The sequence below is a fragment of the Urocitellus parryii genome, chromosome 9, assembly GCF_045843805.1.
Source record: "Urocitellus parryii isolate mUroPar1 chromosome 9, mUroPar1.hap1, whole genome shotgun sequence".
NCBI lineage: Eukaryota > Metazoa > Chordata > Mammalia > Rodentia > Sciuridae > Urocitellus > Urocitellus parryii.
In genome coordinates, this window is record NC_135539.1 from 64,766,926 (window position 1) to 64,790,690 (window position 23,765).

General features: G+C 35.6%; 1 protein-coding gene across 1 annotated transcript in view; it reads right to left on the reverse strand.

Annotated features, from left to right (window-relative positions):
- Positions 1-1,077: 1,077 nt before the first annotated feature.
- Positions 1,078-23,765, reverse strand: part of C9H10orf67 (chromosome 9 C10orf67 homolog) — a 125,120-nt gene continuing 102,432 nt past the window's right edge. Inside the window, exons 14-16 of the mRNA XM_077802929.1 lie at positions 19,506-19,586; positions 19,361-19,421; positions 1,078-1,193 (exon numbers count right to left, since the gene is read on the reverse strand). Coding sequence (XP_077659055.1) covers positions 1,078-1,193; positions 19,361-19,421; positions 19,506-19,586 — 258 coding nt within the window. The remainder of the gene's footprint in view (positions 1,194-19,360; positions 19,422-19,505; positions 19,587-23,765) is intronic.

Genomic DNA, 23,765 nt, shown 5'->3' on the forward strand with positions numbered 1-23,765 from the left:
ATGGGAGGAAATTTGAAAGAAGCGCCAAACTGTGTAACTGTAATTCAGCCAAGGACTGCTAAAACAAGGTGTTGATATATAGCAGCAGATTTAAAACAAGTTTCTAGGGCAACACTCCTTTGGAGACGGTGGCATATAGTGCATAGTAGATGAAGCTCGAATAATGCTCCACAGCGCTAAGCCACCCCATGTACTTGCGTTCAAAATAACACTTCTCTCTCCAATTAAATCTTGTTCCTTTTACGCACAAATAAATCGCCTCTCTGGCTTTCTTTTGGACCAGAGTACGTCAGCTTTATGTGACAACTACCACAAATACATTTCTTGAGACTTAATAGCCTTAGAAATCTGTAATCTGGAGCCTACAATTTAGAGACAGAATGACAGGCCCGAACTTGTATTTAGGAGAAGTGAAAAGACCAAGCTGAACATTACGCACAGAGAAAAGCAACCAGGTGTTTCAGTAAATGGCACCTGACATTCCAGACTGAACACTTAAACTTAGCACTGGATCTTCATACTTACCGAGAAGCAAAACTTCAAAAAGTTTCCCCACGTATTAAAGACTTGTTTAAGGAGTCTTTATGATACGGAGCCATGTGTAGCCAATGAAGAGTATAGGGGATTTTCCCAAAGGAAATACAAACTCCCCTCCATGTGTATGCTTCACTCTCAAAGGACTTAGTTCACTGGTCAGAAGGCAGCAAGTAGTTCTCATTTTGTGTTAAAGACTGGAAGAATTAGAGAATGTCAAACAAGTTTAATGCCTCAAATATTTTAATTGAAGTCCACTCTTTCCCACCCCTAGGCTCTGGGCACACCTCTGATCCCAGGCGACTAGAATGGATGTGGTGACCCCTCAGGGTCTGTGCGCCCAGCTCACCCTGCAGGAGCGCAGGAGAGGTTTCATTGGGGCTCAGAAAAGATTCGAGAAAAAGGCGTGTTCCAATTCTAAATTGCAGTGCTTGAGTTAGTGTTCCTAATCTGGAGAAATCCAATGGTTCAGAAACGCCTTGGAGACAGTATTTCTGGCTAAGGAGGCAGGCATTATATGCCATCCAGGATGAGGAGGGTCCTCTATTCTGTGGTCTCTCTAAGAAGCCCAGTTGGGTCCACATCATTCATTGGGGGTGGGGGAGTGGGATGGTGTACCCATATCTTCTCCCAAGGTTCTTTGGAGGATCCTCGATTCACTAAAAATGAGAACAAGGAACAGCTATAAACTTTCACTTATTAGACCTCATCCACTCTCCACCCTTTCTCCTTTCCCAGATAATACTTTTGAATGTTTTTAGGGGGTCCTCCCAGATCTAGCCCAGCTGGGGATCTCTTTAGTAACCAGGAAGAGAGGTTGGGGATAAAGGGAGGGGTAGATAAATCAGGTGGTTAGACTCTCCTGGGTCTTCAAAATAGACTCCCACCCCTTTTTCCTCAAAGAGTGCTTTTTCTATTGACCTCGTTGAGTATAGAACTGGTCTTACCTGCCTGTGACCAAGGCCAGTCACTGACCCTCTGGGAAGAAACACGACCCACTGTAAAACAATTTTTTTTGAAAAAAAGGTTGTCTTGTGTTTAGAAATCCAGGGATTTTAACTCTGAAATTTAAATTTCCATTTGTTTCCATTGTCCCTCCCTATGAAATAGGAATTTAGAAACGTGAAGGAAAGAAAACCAAACTGGCAGGGGCTCTGAAATTGGGGACTAGGAAAGCGCTGGCTGGTCCCAGGCTAGTTTCTTTGCCCCTGTAGGGAGGCACTTTTACCTGGTGTGTAAATTGTGAGGAAAGCGTTGGGGGTCTGGGACAGGAAAGCCACAACATGGGATGTGATGTTCCAGCTTTGAAGGGGAACAAAGGCTTTGAGCTAATCCCAGTGAAAGCCAGGAGCGTGGAGAAGGCAACAAAGAATTGCAGCCTGTGGTCACCGGTAGGTGTCAATGTGGACACTTGGAGCCGGGGCAGTGGGAGAGGGGAACACAGAGCCAGGCTGTCATTCCAAGTCTTAACATGAACAAAGATAAAAACGTGACAACCTCGGCTTTCAATAGTTGGGAGGTTCAAAGTGGAGTGCTGGAGAGTCTATCTGGGTCAAGTCTTTTCTGAAAAAGGGCCTTTCTTCTTCTTCTTCTTCTTCTTCTTCTTCTTCTTCTTCTTCTTCTTCTTCTTCTTCTTCTTCTTTTTTTTTTTTTAGTCAACTATCAACCAGGGAAGCCCTGAGGGCCTTTTCCCAAGGTAACTTTTCTTAATCAAAGATTTCTTCAATGTAATGTCCAATTGCACTTGATGCCAAAGATGAAGAGAAGGAGCTTTCAATACTTCTGAAAAAAGTATAAAGGGGTTTGCATTCTGCATCCCATAGAACCCAGGTGGATGAATTAAGTGTCTGTGAACTTGAACAGCCTGCCTAAACTTTTTGTTCCTGTATCTTTTACATACTTAAAGGAAAACAATTTGTGAAACTATACATATATGTAGATGATGCATCTACATGTCTATGGTCTACAGGCATCAGAGTTTCCAAAGCATTCATCTCACAAGGAGTTACTAGCATGTTGAAGAAATAATGGAAACCTGGTGGAGTAAGTATGCTAGAGATTTCGGTGTCTATTAGAAATCAAAAGATAAGCCACTCACCAACAAGTGAGTCTCCTCCATATTCTGGGAAATAAAATGGAGGATCTTCTACCAATACAACTCATTACCAAAGATAATCTTAGGGAATTAGTCAATGGGCCTGATAAGAAATCATGCTCATCCTAAGAACTCAGACTCATTGTTTTCCATAAGTTTTATGACAAAACCCAAAATATAAGTTAAAAAACCATAAGGTGACATAATTCTGATTTTCTTTAGTTGATGTAAGTCTCCCAAATTATAAAAAAAGGATGTAAATATCCTTAAAAGACTAATGACATTTCACAGGTAATGCAATTTAGAAAGAAACACTTCCATGTTTTCTTTTCCAACAATGTGCATTTTTGTAAACTGCTATAAATTGCAATTCAAAAGCACTGATCTCACCATCCCCAATCATTTTTTATACTGATCAAATGAATGCAGATACTCCCATTTGGGAGGGGCGACATGACATTTCACTTGGCAGTTCTAAACAGGTCACAGACCTTTCACAGACCCTAAGGCAGTGGGAGGGAGCTCTTTACTAAACCGTGTAACCAAATCAAACCAATGGTTACCCCTTTTCAAAACCATTGGAATGGTTTGCACAATGCTATTCACATAGCAGCACAGAAACTGAAAGGATGGTCATCCAATGGAAATTTCTTTCCTTTTGTTTAAACTTGCAGAGCTCAAAAAGTAATACTTGAAGGAAAACAATAACATTTGCTATGATAAAAATCATACACAGTGCACATGCATTTTGTTGGCACTGCAGGGCATAGCTGTAATTGCCCATTTATATGTATATATATGCACATGTATGTATGTATATGTATGTATATTTATTGGAGATGTTGCTTTGTTTGAAACCATCAGCACAAAGACACAACATGGCTGCCCTGGAGATGACCTGTTGCTTTCAAGTTGCTTGAACACATCAGAATTTCCATTGTTAGGGGTGATTAATTGAAACTGATAAGTTACCATGAATAAAGATTGTTTTTCTGTTTAATGTGGTGGGCTTGATTTGGTAAATGCCTCATTCATGTAGCTTTGCAGTGCAGCATATGGGCAAGAGTCATTCAGTATCACAAACATATACAATTTATTATGCTTGTATGGGCACAACCAAAAGGCCTTTCTGTTTTAATGACAAAGTTTCAATGACAAATTCCATTTAAAGAGTCACTAGTAGCGTGAAGTGTGATTTTTATAATTTATTCTTAGAGTTTCTGTGAATAATTTAAAATATATAGTATTTAAATACAGTAAAAAGATGTATACACAATATGTGTACATATTATATATACAAAATATACCTTAGCATTGGTCATTGGGAATAAAGGAGAATTTATCTTAGATATGAGCAGACCCATGAAGAGAAAGCTGTGTCATCTAATGCCACCTTGTATGCCATACTATTGTTAAAGTTATCATACATGTTTCATGGAGATGTCACCAATGAGAGAATTCACACTGCCCAGTTTACCAGGATATGCAAAGGAGTTCATTTGGTGAATAAGATGTCAATTTCATGATGCCTTTTTTTCTTACTTGGCAAAATCAGAAGATAACATTTTAAAAATGATTTAGGGACTATCTTATGAAAAAACAGTGCATTTATTATTTTTTCACAACTTAATTAGCATTCACTTTCTTTACTTGAAAATGAATATTTACTTTTAAAGAGTTAACTATATAAAACTGTCATGAATATTTGCCAATAATGGTAAATATTTTTCGTAAAGATATTGTACAGAATTTATTTTGTTTTGCCCTTTTTTCCATTAGGTTTGCTCATGTAATCACTAGAAAAAGAGTAATAACAAAAAATAGGAAAAACTTGATAATGACCTAAAGAAATGACTATACCAAACCATCAAAGACAGAGTTACCATATTCAGCCTTTCCTGTCTCATCAAATAAATTCTCGGGTCATTCATGTCCAAGAAACAGTTCAAGTTCACCCAACATTTCTCAATTACATTAGATGGGTAATCTCAGTTCAACTCTTCTGGAGATAATAAACCACATTGGTCACAGTTGACCACGGCTAGTATGTGTTTTATAAAGGACTGGATGTCCATTGGAAAGCTAATCAGTACACCGTCACTTGTAAAATCCCTCCCTGCATTTTGAAGTGATAATCTGTATCTAATTTTTAAAGAAAAATTTACTCTCCTTTCACTCTTCTGAGGCCAATTTCTTTTCTGGACCTGAATAGAGATCATTGGTGAAACAGTACCAAATAGCTCTGGTATGTGTATAACAAAAACCCACCTCTTTGTAGAACATAACAAATTATACAATGTTCACAGATGTGCTTCACATTGTGCCTTTTGTGAGAAAACGAAGGCCCAACTCTATTCCCCACCCCCTTCTTTATGAAAGACTGGGCTCCCAATGCAATCTGTCCTAATCCTAGAGAAAAATAAATACACTTAATATGAAACTTTAGATAGTGCTTTCGAAAAAGATTTTCATTTGCACTTTTGATCTATTTGATTTTTGCTAGTATGAATTTGAAGTTATATGCAGCTCTTTATTCCTGTGAACAAGTGAGCAACTGATGATTAAGATGTTAACTGCTCCTACAACATGTCTTTGACATTTAGATATTCAGCGGAAATGCTGTTATCACACAATTTCATGTTTGGACTTAGATCACCAAAGAAAAATGATAATTTTCAATTATAATTTAAACATACACTCATTAAAATATTTTGAATTTTGTTTTTGCATTTTAGCTTTTGGTCATTCTTATAGGAGAAGAAGCTATTAATAGGTGATTGTAAGTAATCAGGTAATAATTTCTGCAGAAGTGGAGAATGCAGAGGTTCAGGCTACCTCGTAGGATCTCTGAAAGTCTTGGTCTGACTTATGGAGAGTGTCAGTCTTTGAGTGACTGTCCAAGAATATCCAAGCCCTGGAAAATTCTCTGCATCCTCAGGGCCTACCCTAGGACTTTGCGTATAGTAGGTCTTCCTAAAGTCTGTGGAATGAATGAGTGAATACAAGTGAGCCCAGCATAACAGATGACTTGCTGATCCCTAATGTTTCATGCTGTTCCAGGTTTTTTTTTTACCTTGATACCTGCCTTCACCTAGGTGGTTGTCCATCTTCCACCCACCAGAAAAAAAATACACTGAAACCCTAAGCCCCCTTTCTTGTGAATGTGATCTTATATAGAAGTAGGTTCTCTTCACAGACATAATGTAGCCAGGAGGAGGTCCTGAGATTTCTGGCTTCCAGGGTAAAATCCAGTTCAGTTTAGGGTAGAGGACCAGTCACAACCCTTCCCTGTCCCTCCATGAGCTCTCTGGTCCTCCAACCTAGGCAGTTAACCTTCTGACTGGTCCTGCTGGGCTCACTCATATTCTGTGGTCAGTTAGCCATCAATGGCCTCATGCTGGCAAGCCAACCTCATGACTCTCAGCATCAAGTAGGCTGCCCCAGACTTGCTTTCAAGGTGGCCATGGAGTTCTCAAGAATAGCAAGAACAAGCCCAAGGCACAAGGATTGTCAAAGACTTTTGGTCAACATGGCCAAGACCAGAGTCAATGTGGGAGGGGACAGCAGGCTATGGATTCCAAGGGGGTCACACTACTTAACCTTCTAGGATTCACTTCCTCCTTGTCATTCATTCACTCATTCATTATTATAAAGAACACCTGAGATAATCTGCTTATAAAAAAGGCTCATTTCGGCCCATGGTTTCAGACATTTCAGCCCATGCTCAGTTGACTGTGTTCCTCTGGGGCCTGTGACAAGGCAGCACATCATGGCAGTTTAACACAGTTAGTTTAACACAGTAGAGTGGGAAGAATATGGACTTTAGAATTAGATCTGACTTTGTCATTTCTTAGCTGGGTGAATTTGTTGAGCAAGCACTGTACCTGCACATGGATTAAGTAAACACTTACTAAAGGAATGAATGAATGCATAAATGAATGAATGAAAATAATGAACTACTCTTAGCCTCAATTACTTCCATCCAAAGGGGATAAGAATTTCTACCTGAAGAGTTATGGCTTTGAGAATTTGAGAATTCTATTATCTGAAAAACATGGGTGATGAATAAACGTTCACTATTACAAGAAAAAAAAAAAAGTGTGTGTGTGGAGTCCAGCTGCTCATCAGAAGTGAATAAGAGAGTGCAAGAGACACTTCCAGGCACATCTTAGTCACCTAAAACCTCATACTAGGTGCCACTTCTTAAAGGCTTCACCACCTCCCCAAAGCACCTTGAGCTGATGAGGAACAAGGCCTTAACATATGGGCCTTTGGGGAAACATTCTCAATCCAAACATTTGGTACTTAGTACCTGTCAGTGTGACCTTATTTAGAAAGAGGATCATTGCAGATTATTCAATTAAGAAGAGGGAAAGGGAGAGAGAAGGGAAATTGCATGGTAAAGGAAGGAGACCCTCAGGGTTATACAAAATTACATATAAGAGGAAGTGAGGGAAAAGGGGGAAAAACAAGAGAGAAAAATGAATTACAGTAGATGGGGTAGAGAGAGAAGATGGGAGGGGAGGGGAGGGGAGGGGGGATAGTAGAGGATAGGAAAGGTAGCAGAACACATCAGACACTAGTATGGCAATATGTAAATCAGTGGATGTGTAACCGATGTGATTCTGCAATCTGTATGTGGGGTAAAAATGGGAGTTCATAACTCACTTGAATCAAATGTATGAAATATGGTATGTCAAGAGCTATGTAACGTTTTGAACAACTAATAATAAATAAAAAAGAAGAGATCACGGGTAGATTCCAATTCAATATGTCTGTATTCTCATCAACAGGAGAAATTTGAGCACAGATACAGATACAGGTAGAGGAAAGATAATGTGAAGACACAGAGAGGTCACAGTCTACAAGTAAAGGGGCACTCAGGTCTGCCAAAGCTATGAGAGTCATGGAATGTATTATCCCAGTCCTCACAATAATTCAACCCCACTGGCACCCGGATTTCATACTTCTGATCTCTAGAACTGTGAAAATAAATAATTTCTGTGGTTCGTCACCCGGTTTATGGTACTTTGTGATAGCAACTTTAGCAAATGAGTTACACAGCCCAAATCAAAGTCCTCTTGGTTTTTAGCTGCAGAAACTCATAATGACAGCCAGGAATACGGTTCCTCTTTGGCAACAGAGGCTAAGTATGCTCCATACTGGATGAAAGAATGAATTGGCTAATTGCTGTCAGAAGCTTTAATCAAAGTTAATCAACGTTGAGAAAAACAATAACAACAACCTAACCAAGATAGTGTCTAACCTAGAGTTATTGTTTTATAGAAAGTTATAAGCCTGGAAGACAAAACTCACATCGTACAGAGGAGCTGAGGCAAATCATTTGGTTTGGACACTTTAGGAACCTTCCTGTTACAGTGGAGCAGGTAATCCTCACACTGACAGGGCCTGGGTGTGGACTAGGAGTAACAGAGGCACAAGAAGATGTGGTCACCACACTCTGTGTGTGGTGTGTCCGGGAGGGGGAGTGGGGGACGGAGAGAGAAAGGGAGAGAGAGAGAGAGAGGAGACAGGCTGTGCCTGCAAACCAAAGTTCCAAAACTGATAAAGGAACAGAATGCTAGAAAAGCCAACAGCAAGACAGGCTATCAGAACATGAATTCATTTCACATAAACTTAACTTGATGAAACAGTCTGACAAAGATTTTAAAACTTGTGTTTAGTATATTTCAAAGAGATAAAGGACAGTCATTAAAAAGAAAAAAAATTAATGTAACAAAACAGGCCAGAATAAAATAAGAACAAGTCAGTATGAAAACAATGAAATTAAATATCTTGGAAATAAAAAAAAAGTCACTACAACAAAACACTAAAATATGGGATAAACTGGTATAGCTGAAGCAAGAATTAGAAAATTGAGAGGTAGCTAAGCATGGTGGTATACATACACCTACAATCCCAGCAACACATGAGGCAGAGGCAGGAGTATTGCAAGATCAAGACCAGCCTCGGCAACTTAGCAAAACCCTGTCTCAAAATAAAAAATAAAAAGTAATGGGAATGTATCTCAGTGGTTAAGTACCCCTGGGTTCAATCCCTAGCACCCATACTAACATACAAACAGAACAACAAAACCACAAAGAAAAAAAAAGGTAGTATTGAACAACTCACCCATATACACAATAGATAAATAGACACAAAAATTGGAAAATGTAGATTAGAAGCATAGAAAATTGATTGAGAGGTACTTTAAAAGAAAATAATGTATTTAGGGAATTTTGTACAAATGATATTTGAAAAGTTAATAGCTTTGACATTTCTAGAAGTAAAGAAAAATGTGAATCATCAAATCCAAATTGTACTCTGAATACTGGTAAAGATTAACATACCACTAAATATATTGTAGTAAGACTTCACATCACCAGAAATAAAGAGTAGACCTTAAATACTAACATAGAGAAAACATGAAGTATCTGAAAATGATTAACAAATTGCTACCAGATTTATATCATAGCCCTAAGCAGAGGCACAAAAGTGATGATACAATAACAAAATATGAAGGAAAAATTAACTGTCAACCTAGAGTTTCATACCTTGCTAAACTTACCATTAAGAGCAGTGTAAAAAATTAAGACCAACAAAACTTATTATTAGGCCCTCACCAAACAGATTATTGAAGTAATGACACTGTAAACATACATATGCATATATATGTATCATATATGTGTTATCTATATGTGTGCATATATACACACACACATACTCTACACTAAAAAAAAGAAATACAACTTTTATCTTTCAAATCAGTGGTAGAGGAAGAGAAGAAAATGTTATCAATTTAAAGCAAAGCATTGTAGAATATAATAGGAAGTAAAGCAAAATATCAGAAAATACAAAGGTAAAATGATAGAAATAAACACAAATATATCAATAATCACAATTATTATAAACAACAAATTTATGCAAAAAGTAGATATCAGAGGGAATTGAAAAGAAAAGTATTCAAATGGAAGCTGATAAAAATAGAAACTTTAATGTAAAGGATCATAAAGATTTTGAAAAAAGAGGTGCAATGCAAATATTAATAAGAAAGCTATTATATTGTCATTTATTTATATAAGACAATACAATTTAAGAAATCAAAGAATTATTAGTTAAAAGAAACCCTGCATACAACAATCCACAAAAAAGAAAACATAATAAATTATGATACATTTAATAGACTCTTAAAATATATGTATAACATAAAATTGATATAATTAGAGAAGCTGATGAAATCCTCAGTCATACTGAGATATTTTTGTATTCCTCCTTCAGAAAAATAAGAGATTAGTACACAATAAATTAGAAGTATAAAAACTATTTGAACTACTAAATTGACAAGATGACCTAAATCAAGGGAACAGAATTCTGTATTTAAAAAATAGAAAACAAATTATTTTCAAATTCATATGGAATACAGTGCTTTACAAAGGAAGTCTGTAGAAATTTCCAAGGATCAGCGTCTTACAGACCACATTTCTAACTTAAAGACAACAAAATTGGAAGTTATTCCTTAAAGGTAAAGCGATCCCAAAAAACAACTTTAAAAAAATCTCACATGTTAAAAAGGTAATCAAGATGGAATAAAATATTTAGAGCCAAGAAACAAAGTAATATATGTTAAAATTTGTGGGATATAACTTAACATTTGTAGAGCCATAAATGCACTTATTAAAAATATAGTAAAAATGAAATGAGTAAGCTAGAGAAAATGTACAGAAGAAATTTTAAAAATTAAAGGAACTAATAGTAGATATAACACACAAATTAAATCAGATGACCCCCCCAAATAGTGGAGTGAACCAACATAAAATTAGTACTCTAAAGACTAAGAGTTATCTTTAGCAGGATTTAGAGCAAAAATACATAAAATATATAAAACAACATCAGGGAGAGAAAAGGGGACATAAGTATAGAGATTGTAAAATACTGAACAAGTTCAGTTCAATGTATTTGAAAACCTAGATAAAATGGATTATCTAGAAAAAAATGGTGCTGTCATTGACTTCAATTAAAAAACAGAGAACCAACAGCTATTAAAGTAACTAAATTGTGGTTCAAAAATTTCTTTCACCTCCACGAGGGATACCAGGCCCAGTTTACTGACAAAATTTTCATACAATCAAAGGAAAGATGAGAGTTATTTTTTTTAAAACTTTAATAGTTTGAAAGAAGAGATAGAACAGCCAATTATTTCTCTGTGCCTAATATAACTTTTATATCCAATTTAGATAAAGTTAAATTAGGGAAAAATATAGACCCATTTCAGAAAAATCCCAGATAAAATACTAGAGAATCAAAGTTGTTACCCATATATACAAAAAAAACAAAAACAAAAACAAAACGAGAAAGTATAACTGTGATTCAACATGAGAAAATTTTAATATACTTCAACATTAACAGGTGAAAGGGGAGAGATCAAAATGATCAGCTCAATAGGTAGACAAACTAAATCACCAGATAAAAATTGGCTATCAATTCATTATAAAAATTCTTAGTCCCTGCATATAGGAGATAATGTTATTGACTTGATAAAGAATAACTATGACAAATCTACAATGAACATCAAAATTGATGGTGACAGTTTAGAAACTATTTTACCAGAAAATATATAATATATATATATACATATTTTTGTGTACTATATGAATGATAGTGGAAGATATGTATCCTTAGTTTTTTCCTGAAAATGCTGTTTTTGAAATTCAGTTACAGTACTTTGCTGTATGTAGTTTGAGTTCATTTATTTACCTGTTGTACAGTAAAATCTGATGTCTGAATGTGCTACAGGTTGAGAATCCCTAATCCCAAAATTTGAAATCTGAAATGTCCAAAATCCAAAACTTTTTGAGTGCCAACATGATACCACCAATGAAAATTCCATGCCATAAAATATCAGAGGTAGTTTTAAAAATGGGAGAGGAAGAAGAAATGGCAATGGATAATCAGCTATTACATTGGAACAGAAAATTAAAATCCAAACTCACACCATTCACCTAAATTAATTCTGGTGCTTTAAAAAGCTTATGTGTAAAAATCAGATTGGTAATTTTTTAGCAGGTGGCATGAGATTACCTTTATAAACTCAGAGTAGGAAAGCTTTTCTTTAAAAAGGTTAATAAACAAACAATTTTATAAATTAAAAGATTCAGAAAATATTACTACATAAAAACTTTGGTTTTAAAAACTTTGGTTCAACAAAGGACATTAAAAGCTCAGGTAAAAGTCACATCACAAACAGGAAGAAGATATTTGTGTAATATACAGCTGACGAAGGGTTAGTATTAAGAATTCATAAAGTCTTCTGCAAATTCATAAGTAAATGAACTACCCCATAATGGAAAATAATGTTTTATAACATCTTCATACAGGTGTTGCACATCTTTTATTAGATTTATTCCTAAGTAGTTTATACATATAAGTAACAATCAATTCATAGAAAAGGAAACAAAAATCGTCAATAAACACCCATAATTCTTCTCATTATTATCAAGAAAATTGAAATAAAAAATATTAAATACAATTTCATACCTATCATATATTGGCAAAAATTAACTCCAAGTGTTAATAGGAATATTGAACAATACAAATTCATAAACCACTGAGATATGTAAGTTTGTGCAACTGTTTATTAGCACAATTTAACAGTATCTAATAAAGTTATTGGAACTCAGCAATTCCATATTCAGGGACTGACTCTAACGAATCACTGATAAGTATCAATGAGAAATGCTCAAGGATGTTTATGGAAACTGTATTTATGACTCAACAAATTGAAAATCTTCTGAATACCCATCAACAGAAGAATCAATACCATGTTGGACGTATTGAATATCCCTCATCTGAAATGCTTGGAGCCACAGGTATTTGAATTTCAGATTCTTTTGGATTTTGGAATATTTGCATATACATAAATGAGATATCTTGGGGATATTACTCATGTCTAAACACATAATTCATTTAGACTTCAGACTGGTTGTAGTTCAGGGGTAGAACTCTTGCCTAGCATGTGCAAGGCCCTGTTTTCAGTCCCCAGCAGCTCAAAATACAAAAGAAAATTATAATAATCTTTTATGCTTATACATACCTTACACATATAGCCTGGAGATTATTTTATATAAGATTTTAAACAATATTATGCATAAATACAATTTATAGCATGGAATTTTCACTGGTAGTATCAGGCTGGCACTCAAAAAGTTTTGAATTTTGAAACATTTCAGATTTTAGATTTCTGGATTAAGAATTCTCAGCCTGTAGCACATTTAGACATCAGAATTTACTATATGGCAGATAAAAGAAATGAACTCAAGCTATACACAGGAAAATACTGTAACTGAATTTGAAAAACAGCATTTATAAGAAAAATTCAAGAACACATGCATTTCACTATCATTCATATAACACAAGAAAACATGACAAAGGATGTTATATGCTGTCTGTGAGTGTGCGGGTGTGTATGTATAACAAAGTAAAACATGTGACATTGACATTCTCAAATCAAAGAAGTAGTTAGCACTGGGTAAGGATAATAAATTCTAATAGAACCAGGTGGTATTTTCTGAATATTTGAACTATTTCATAATAAAAACAAAAAGTTTATACTTTATCTGCTTATGAAAAATAAAGCCTTTCTTCAGTTGTATCCTTACTGTTCTGAAAACATAAACAATATAATGTCTTCATCTTTTTCTTGGTCCCTTCTAGTTTACATTTACATAGAATTTAATTGTGAAAATACTTCTTCTGATGACATACTTTCCACATGTGATCATTTCTTTTTTTTTTAATATTTATTTTTGTGGCGTAGATGGACATAACACAATGCCTTTATTTTTTATGTGGTGCTGAGGATCGAACCCGGGTCCCACTGGTGCTAGGTGGGCACTCTACCGCTGAGCCACAATCCCAGCCCTGATTGTTTCTTTAATTTTGTTTTGATAGAGGGTCTCACTAAATTGCACAGGCTGACCTAGAACTTGCAATCCTCTTGAGTCAGTCTCCCCAGCTGCCAGGATTACAGATTTGCACCACAGCACCTGGCACAATACCCACTTTTCTGATCTCAGTCTACTCCTGCAAAATTCAAACTTGGGGTTCCTGCAGTTGAAAGAAACATTAACATGGCATATTTCATATACAAACTCAGTTAAGGTTGAGAAGTTTTGGATTCACATAAATCCATATACAATAAAATCCGGTAATATTTTGCCATTTCTATAACTGAACCATTCTTAAACAATTAACACCTACTTGTCTCTGCCCTAATTAAACCTGTCATCAATATTTTATTACACCATAAAGGCTTATTCAGTTTATAATGCTTCTTACATAACCACAATAATAGGCTGCAACCAGGCAGCTGAGATTTGGGATGAAGTCATTGGTCACAGGATCCAGAGAGGCTGCTAGTATACAACTCATGATCCCAGAATTGAACTAACCAGAAATCAGGTATTGGAATAATAACTGTGTTTAGTGGTGTTTATTAAATGAAACACTGTCTATATATACTTAAAAGTATCACTAGACTGAATTAATACAAATTAATACAAAAAGTCCATTAATAAAATAAGTTTTTAATATGTATTTTTTCTACTAAATATTTACAAGCTTGCAAATTCAAAATCATTACTGCCCTATTTATTTCAAAGATTAGCACAGTATTTTCAAAGCCTGGGTTATCTTTTCTTTGCATTTGTCACATTTTTCAAGCTCCTATCTGACCTATGGACAGAGCTTTAGTTAGAGAGTTTCTTACTTTTACCATTACTTCTTTAATCCAATTGGCTATCCTGACCCTTTCTATGTCACTGAATTCCCTGCATTTGGAGTGACAAATTAAAGAGACAAGCTATGGATCTTCTAGGCTTTATTATCTAATATATGAACTGTATGCCTCAAGTAGAAAGTATCTCATAATAAATGTACAAAAAGCAAGGAAAATTCCCAAGGAAAGGTAGAGAATCAGCTCAAATCTCCAAGACAAGTTGGCACATACAAGCTAGACATATGACATCTGAATAAAAGCTACTTGGTGACAACAAAGGAAGTAATAGGAAAGTTGGTGGCAGAGACATCATTAATATTTACAGGCTTCTATGAATATACTGTATGTGATAAATCAGGTTAATTTTGGAACTTAACCCATAATTCATTGTTTAATACCTTCTATCAATTATATGCTAAAAGATGTTATGTGTTATTTATACATATGGTATAAATATAAGGTATGCATTTTTATATAAATTTGAAAACTCTCCAAATTATATTAATCATAGCTGATGATCTAGAAACAATATATAAAATAATGCTAACTTTTTGGATTTTATTTTTATTTATGCCTGAGATTTCTTTTTATTGTCTATGTAAATCCCAATTCCTCGTATGCCTTTTAAGGTTATTTTTGTTATTCAAAACAGCAACAGGGACCACTGAACTCTGAACCCCACTTTGAATAAACATTTATCTTTATAAATTGGTAAAAATTAGATTTAGATAAAATACATTTCGGGTTTAAAGTTCCAAAAGGTGAAAAGAAAGTTCCTTCAATTATAGCAAATGCACTGTGATCATTCCATTATTCACAAGCCTTTCAAATCACTCCTGGATATTTCTTTCCTAGAGGTTGCAGAGAATGAACTACACAATGTAATCTAGGTTTAAATTTGGGCTTCTCCTGTGTTTCAGATACTAATGTTTGAGCCTTTTATTCCTGACAAGCCACTTAAAGAGCCACTGTTACTTTGAGGTTTTATCTATGAGATTCATGTCTTTTGAGCTCATTAAGAACATTTCCAAAGATTACAATGTCAATAGCACCTAATTACTGGACTGTGAGAAAAGTCTTCTTGAGTACACAGAATCTTCGGCAATGCCCAGTGCACAATGGGCAGCTCAGATCCCAAATTTTATCACAGGTAAGCAGCAAACAAATTAATTATCTTACTTGCACTCTCTTGGGATAATTACTACTGCATAAAAAACTGCTTTGAAATTTTGCAGATAGTATTGTGCCTTATTTTTATTCCCTTGTATGAACCAGAATTTATTCATTTCTTAAAGCTTCCTGTGTGGCACAAGGACTCTCTGTTGCTCCCTTTAGAATTTCTAGGACTTGCAACATAACCAAAAATCATTTTCAACCTGCTTGGGCAGGACACACCCAATACAACATTGTTTCGAATAGTATTTTATATTTTAAGTCACTTCTCTCAAATACTGTATGTTTTTATACTGATTCTAGATTTTAGTTATACTTAATGCCTGGTAGAAAATTTGTTATTAAAGAAGCAAAGAAAAGATAAGTTATTTTATTTCACTAGCCTGCCAGGGCATTATTGCTCTCACAAGGTGGGTTAAAATGTAGGTTTGGTATTATATTATGAACAACTCAGGAGGAAAAATAGCATGATTAGCTAGGTACATCACACATTATCTCATTTAGTACTTTTTTTTTTTCTTTTTCACAGTGCTGGGGCTCTAACCCAGGGCTTTATGCATGCAACGCAAGTGCTCTACCACTGAGCTAACTCCCAGCCCTTATTAATTCTTTTACTAAACCTCCAGGGTGGGGTTGTCATCTCCATCTTATACAGCAGAGGGAACTGGGATGACGTCCCCAGTGAGTGAGTGATGAACTGAGATTGGAACCAATGCCCTTCAGCTTTCCAAGCCCACATTCTTTCTCTGGTCTCATGTGTCTCCCCATTGTTGGTGAAATGGGACATACGTGGCCATGCAAAAGTCTTGGGGCAAGTCAGTATAATCAAGTGGTGACTGGCCGAGTGGCCCTTTAGCCAGTTTGTTGAGTTTGAATCCTCCTGCTCCCTACTGGTGGTATAACCCTGGCAGTTTATTAAACCCTGCTAAAATCGATTCTCTCATTTGTAAAATTGGGGAAAATAAGAGACCTGAGAGTATCTTGTTGAGAATCAAGTTAAAACCTGAAAGCCATTTAGAAGATTATGTCTGCGAAACAATAGCTGTATTTGTTTTATTGGTTGGTTTGGGGTTTTTTGTTTATTTCTTTTGAGATGGGGGGGGGGGTCTTACTATGTTGCCCGGGATGGTCTTGAACTCGAAAGCTCAAGTAATCCTCGTCTCAATCTCCCAAAAGTAGCTGGGACCATAGACACGTGCCACCACACCTGGTAGCTCTATATACATTTAAAAGTATTCTGTGGTGTGAAAGTACAACCTAAGAACTTAAATCTTTGATGTGATGCTGAGGATCCTGTCAGAGAGAATAATTTTCAGTAAGAGACTGTAAATATTAATATTCTTTCTGCATATTTTTTAAAAATGGAACAAAAAACAACAGTGATTTGAAAGAGCTTGGTTTGGGATCTGTTACCAGCTACATCACAATATCCCTCCCTTCATGTTATAGAAGATAATAAACATTTATTTATCAGACACATATTAACCATGTATGCCTGAAAATACTGATAGTGTATTAGATTATTTACTAGGGGCTTCTCAACATTCCCAAGTAGCTAGGGGTAGGAAATGACGTGTTTGGTGGTCAATCTGACCCTTTGAAAGTCAATCATGAAAACCCTCTACAAGCCATTAAAGATAGTTTTCTAATGAGAAAATTCATTTACTCCTCAGATTAGTAAATTAGTAATTAATCTTTTGTCCTACTTTTTCATTTGTTTTTGTTCAACAAACATAGAAAGTTCATTCCTAATAAATTATGGAGTAACTGGAACCAGTTCACCAGAAACTTTGTTAACTAGATTATTTTCCTATCTAAGATATTTCACTATCTTCAGAGGGAAGAACATGATACGTTGAAGTTGTATCAGATATTTATTTGTTTTTCTTTTTAAGGTTCCCTTTTCATTTTGTATCAGAGATTTAATAGGAAGAAACTTCAGGGTTCTGTCCAGAGGCATTTGGTATAAAAATTTTCACACATCTCCTCTACAATGCATAACTAATATTCCAAATCATGAGCTTTGTGATATGGTACTGAGTTTTGGGTCATAAGAGGGCGTTTATATTTAATTTTATCAGCAAAGCAAAGAAAAGAACTAATGAATCTTAGGAGGATTTTCAGCAAAGAGAGTGGAGGTAACTGCATTTTGCATCTTCAGGGATGAGGAAAGGGAGTGGGAGTGTTTATTTCAGCAAGTGATCTTTTTCGTAACAGGTATCCATTATTTGTGTTACCTGAGATGGACTTTTGGACCTTTTTTTGTGGTATTGAAGATTAAACCTAGGTATGCTCTACACTGAACTATATCCCAGCCCTTTTAATTTGGATTTGGGGGTAGTTTCTCAATAAATGGCCTGTGCTGGGTGTGAACTTGGGATACTCCTGCCTCATCCTCCTGAATAGCTGGGATTACTGGCATGTGTCACTGCATCTGGCTCCTCTACAAAATGGGGGTTTTTTTTGGCTGGGAAAGTCAATTTTTGGATGAAAAATCCTCAGATGAATATTTGGGGGAATGAAATTCTGTAGTTAACTAAACTTCCTATTAAAATTTCAGGTCAACTATAGGTTACCAATCCACATTTTTATGATAAATCATCAGTATACTAAAATGCTTTAGAAATAACTTACCATATGGGTTAGAATGTCCAACAAACTCAACAGATATTTAATTAGATATTTAAATGACAATACCTTTAAAGCTCGCTGCTTCTTAAGCTAGCAGATGCATGCTATGGAATCTAAACTCAGCATTAATGGTAATGTAAGTATCAGCTCAAGAGGTAGCCATCACTGATTGTTGAAAGAGTCCTTTTAAGGTGCCTGTGGAACTGATATCACTCATACATATAAGCACCATGGAAAACTTTCTCCTTTGGATAGAGGCCCAGGAAAAGGAGAGATTCTTCGTGTATCTCTGCTGAAGTTTTCAAAAAGTAGAGGATTTGACCCTCAGGGGTCTAGGACTTAAACTCTTATCACATACTTCCTCTTTGCATAAAGACTCATTAACAAACTCTACTTTTAAATCTTTCTGGATATGAAAAACAAATTACTGACACTCTTAGGTCATGATCAATAATTTAAACTAACAGTGTTATACTTTGTAATTTCAACTTGCTTATCACAGCCTACTAATGAATATACTTTCAGCAATGAATTCCTTTAAATTCACTTACTTGCCTTGCCCCTGAATGCCCTCAGCTGGAGTCCTTAGAAAACATGATTGAAGGAAGATGTAGTTAAGTATGTTTCCTATTTGGTTTTTAAATTTAGAGAAAAGTCTTACAGATACATGTAGACAAAAAAAAAAAAAAAAAAAAAAAAAAAAAAAACAACTTCCAGTTTTTAAAAAGTCCAATGAAGCCCTGGAAAAACAGGACATTACGAAGAGCTTCATATTTGTTGGCAGTTTAATAAACAAGAAACAGGATTCCAGCTGAGACAGTTTCTGATTTTGAAACAGACTAAATTTATTTTCAATTAGCAGTGGTTAGAATTCAGGAATACATGTTAATATATCTTTATTCATCTTATCTATGCATTACTTTTATAAATTGGCTGAAAAGAGTCGCCCAGAATACCAAATATCTTAGGGTAAAAAAAAGTAAAAAGTTAATCAAGACTAACTACTCATATTGTGTGTAAACCTCTTTCTAACAATAAAGATTTTTATGTCCTTCTTATTCTTTTTGGAAGTTACTGGAGATTGAACCCAGGGTCTCAAGCATGCCAGACAAGCACTTTACCACTAAGCCACCACCAGACCCCAAGATTCTTACCTCTGGGTGATTGATGCAAGGAGAGCTGATCACTAACTGTTTCTGGGTACTTTTTTTCTATCTGTAAGTAGACCAAAAATTTCATTACTGATATTCAATAATATTAACTGATTAGATATTTAATAGGGAAAAACAATCTTCCTACCAAAGTCAAATGATAATCACTTGAAGAAGATGCGGTGTCTTCCAAGTTTAATCTAGACTGCACAAATAAAGGTTTCACTTTCTGAAAGACACAAAAGGTATGTTTATTGGGATCAAGGGGGATCAACCCTCAATTAACTTAGATATGAAAACTATGCTCATAACTCCAATTTCCTCAAAGATGGATGGAGAAATCCTTTTCTTTAAATCAATGATGGGAAGGACCTCTCCCCCTTCTTTATTCAGGCTATTTTGAGGAAAAAAACTCAAGAAACATGTTTTCCTCAGACTCTTCTGATTCTATTTTCTCTTGCTTGTCCCTTCAACTTGGGATGCATTATAGGTCTGCTCTCTTTATCCACAAGTTCTTTGTTTTCAGATTCTGCAGATCAAGCAATCACAAGTAGAAAACACTAAAAACAACAACAGCAACAATGAAAAGATAACAACCCCCCCAAAATCAACACAGCAACAATTTCCTGAACACATACAGATTTTCTTCTTGTTATTATTTCCTAAATAATACAGTATAATAGCCATTTACTTACATAGTACTTACATTGGATTAGATATCATAAATAGTCTAGAAATGATCTAAAGTATTCAAGAGGATGTATACTGGTTATAAGCAAATAGCACGCCATTTTAAATAAGGGACTTGAGCATCCAAGGATCTTGTTGTCTGTTGGGGTCCTGGAACTAATTACCTGTAGATATGGAGCAGCAACTATATTTGTAATTGGTGAGGAACCACTGGATCCTTTCCAGTACCACCTCGCTACTGGAAGTGACAGCAATGGTGGCCCGACTGCCAAGAACTGAATAGGCAAAAAAATTTCGTTTTCTTCTAGGAGGTCAGAAGCAGCAGCATGCAGGCAGAATTGTCACCAATATCATGTAGTGCAAAGTAAATGACATTTAATTTGTGCAGGTCAAAAGAATCTTAGGAACATAAAATATACTTATGGAAAATAAGTCTAAGGTTCATACATATAGCTCAGGGTTTTTTTTTTAAACCATCAATTCCTATTTTATTGAGGTCATTTATAATCATTATCAAGTAGTAGGTACTGTACATAATTGTATTGCTATACTTTTATACAAATGGAAGAGTTGCATATATTACTCATATAATGTGTTTTGCATAGCTCGGGGTTCCCAATTTTTCTTGGATTACAAAAATCAGAGTTATGTGACCCCTCTGACCACAATTTACTACTTTACTTTCTTACTTTCAGCTCCAGCAAAGCTGGGTGCCAGGCACACCTTCGTCTTAGAACCTTCCCATGGTTCTATCCCATCTAGAATGTCCTCATGACTCCTTACCCAATTACCTTCCTGTCTTTCATGAAAATAGTAAAGAAAGCCAGTGTTAACTCATACATTGCTGGTAAGACTAGAAATTGGTGCAATCACTCTGGGAAACAGTATGGAGATTCCTCAGAAAACTTGCGATGGACTCACCATTTGACTCAGTTATCCCACTTTTCAGCATATACCCAAAGGACTTAAAATCAGCATACTACAGTGATGTGGCCATGCCAATGTTTATAGCAACTCAATTCACAATAGCTAAACTATGGAACCAACTGAGGTGCCCTTCAACAGATGAGTGAATAAAAACAATGTGGTACATACACAATGGAATATTACTCAGCCATAAAGAAAAATGAAATTGTGCCATTTACTGGTAAATGGATGGAACTGGAGATTATCATGCTAGGTGAAATAAGCCAATCCCCCCTAAACCAAAGGCTGAATGTTCTCTCTGATATGCAGATACTAACTCACAAAAAGCAGGAGGGGGTTGGGGAAGGGAGAATAGAAGTTCATTGGATTAGAAAAGGGGAATGATGAGAAGGGAGGGGCAATGGGAATAGAAAGAGAGTAGAATGGACATAATTTCCAATGTTCATATTGAATATATGACCAGTGTAACTCCACATCATGTACAGCTACAAGAATGGGAAGTTATATTCCATGTATATTTGATATGTCAAAATACATTCTATTGTCATGTTGAACTAAACAGAACAACAACAACAATAAAAACCCACTGTTAAATGTATGATTGCTGGCAATTTAAGTTCTGTATTCTGTTGTTACATACTCTTAGTGGAAGATACAGCCTTTTAATGACAGGGTTGAAAATGTAAAACTCTGACAAATTAGGGATAGGAATAGGTGCTGTGCACATGGACCTGCCTTCTAGCTATAAATGTGAAAGGGAGATTTGAGCAAGGACACAAGTGATAACCCTGGATTTCCATTTATCTTATCCTGACAAGGAGGAGAACAGAATCAATAGAACAGGTAATATGAAAGAAAGAAAACAATATTCAGAAATCATAGGAAGCATATACATTTTTTAAAAATGGTCTATTATTTAACCTAGAAGAAAAAAACTCATTTAAGATTTTTGACCTAGACAATAAAGTACAAGATTATACCACCTCCAGGAAACAAAGATAGAAGATCTGATAACAAATAGGCTGAGAATCAAATGCAAGAGAATTATGGATGTGACAAGGAAGAATTATAAGTAAATAAAATACAGGAGTAGAACTGAAATGCAAATAAAACTCAATTGAAATGCAAATAAGACTCCATTTGTTATATTCTTCATGGTAGCCATAAGCTGATGAAAAGCATCAAGAGCACTCAGGTCTTCTGGGTATAGAGGTGCACGCCTGTAACCCCAGAGAGTTGGGAGGCTGAGGCAGGAGAATTACAAGTCCAAGGCCAGCCTCAGCAACTTAGGGAGACCTGGTCTCAAAATAAAAGATAAAAAGGGCTGGGAATGTAACTCAGTGGTAGAGCCCCCCCTGGGTTCAATCCTTAGTGAAAAAAAAAAAAAAAGCTCAGGTATAAGGCTAAGAGAAGGTAGAAACCTCTGACTTCCATTCTGTAGCTCCCATTCACTTTGAGGGCATTTGACAAATTTAGTGAATATGTGAAAGGATTGTCAAAGGTTCCTAGGACTCAGCCGGAGGTCAAAACCCAGGGCCCACCACAGGCATACAGTTTAGCAGCAGATCCCCATTCCACTATAAATTTGGAGCCTTAGTTGGAATTATATAGCAAGAACTCAGCTGAGTGAAAGAACATCATAATATATAACATATACTATACATGAAGCATATTATATATGAAATACTGATGCTTTACCAGACAACTATGTCTACTAGTTTGCCATGGGGCAAAGCCTCAAGAGTTGAAAAGAAATTGTTGTCATAGATTTACTTAGACTAGATGTGATAAAGCACTGGCTAGTGAGATTAAGAAACTGAAATCCAACAAAATTCCAATAAAAATCATAGCAATTTTTTTTAAGGACTAGAGTTGCTGATTCAAAAAGAACTGACAAGACAATTCTGAACAAAGGAATAAAACAGGTTTTACAGTACCTGAGTTTAAGATTTACAAAATGCTATAAATTTGGGCTATAAGTTTTTGGCCAAAGGATTGCCAAATAAACCAGCAGAATGAAGCAGAGTGTTTAGAAATAGATTCAGATGTACACAGTGGTTTAGTCTAGAATGAAGGAACCAGGAAAGTCAATGAGAAAAAGAAAAAACACAACCATATTAAAAAAAGAACCCATGGTATGTGTGGTACAGTCATGGTCACAGAAAATACAATCTGACACAGGGAAAAAAAGGTAAGTTGGTGTTCATTAAAACCAAAAACTTCTAATTTTTGAAGACAAAGGACTTGTACCCAGAAAAAAACAACAACAAAACAAAACAAACAAAAACCCCCAGAAACACCACAAAACCCCCTGCATTCAATAACAATTAAAAATAGACAATAGTACATAGATGGGAGATGGGGAGTTGAGTTGTTGTTTAATGAGTTTCAGTTTTGCAAGGTGAACAAACAAGAATAGCCCAATCAATAAATGGGCTAAGGAACTGAACAGACACTTCCTAGAAGAAATACAACTGAATAACAAATATATGAAAAAAATGTTCAACATCTCTAGCAATTAGAGAAATACAAATCAAAACTACTGTAAGATTTCATCTCACCCCAGTCAGAATGGCAGTTATCGAGAACAAACAACAATAAATGTTGGCAAGGATGTGGGGAAAAAGGTCCACTCGCACATTGCTGGTGGGACTGCAAACTGGTGCAACCATTATAGAAAGCAGTATGGAGATTCTTCAGAAAACTTGGAATGGAACTACCATTGGACTCAGCTATCCCACTCTTCAGTTTATACCTAAAGAACTTAAAATCAACATATCACAGTGATGCA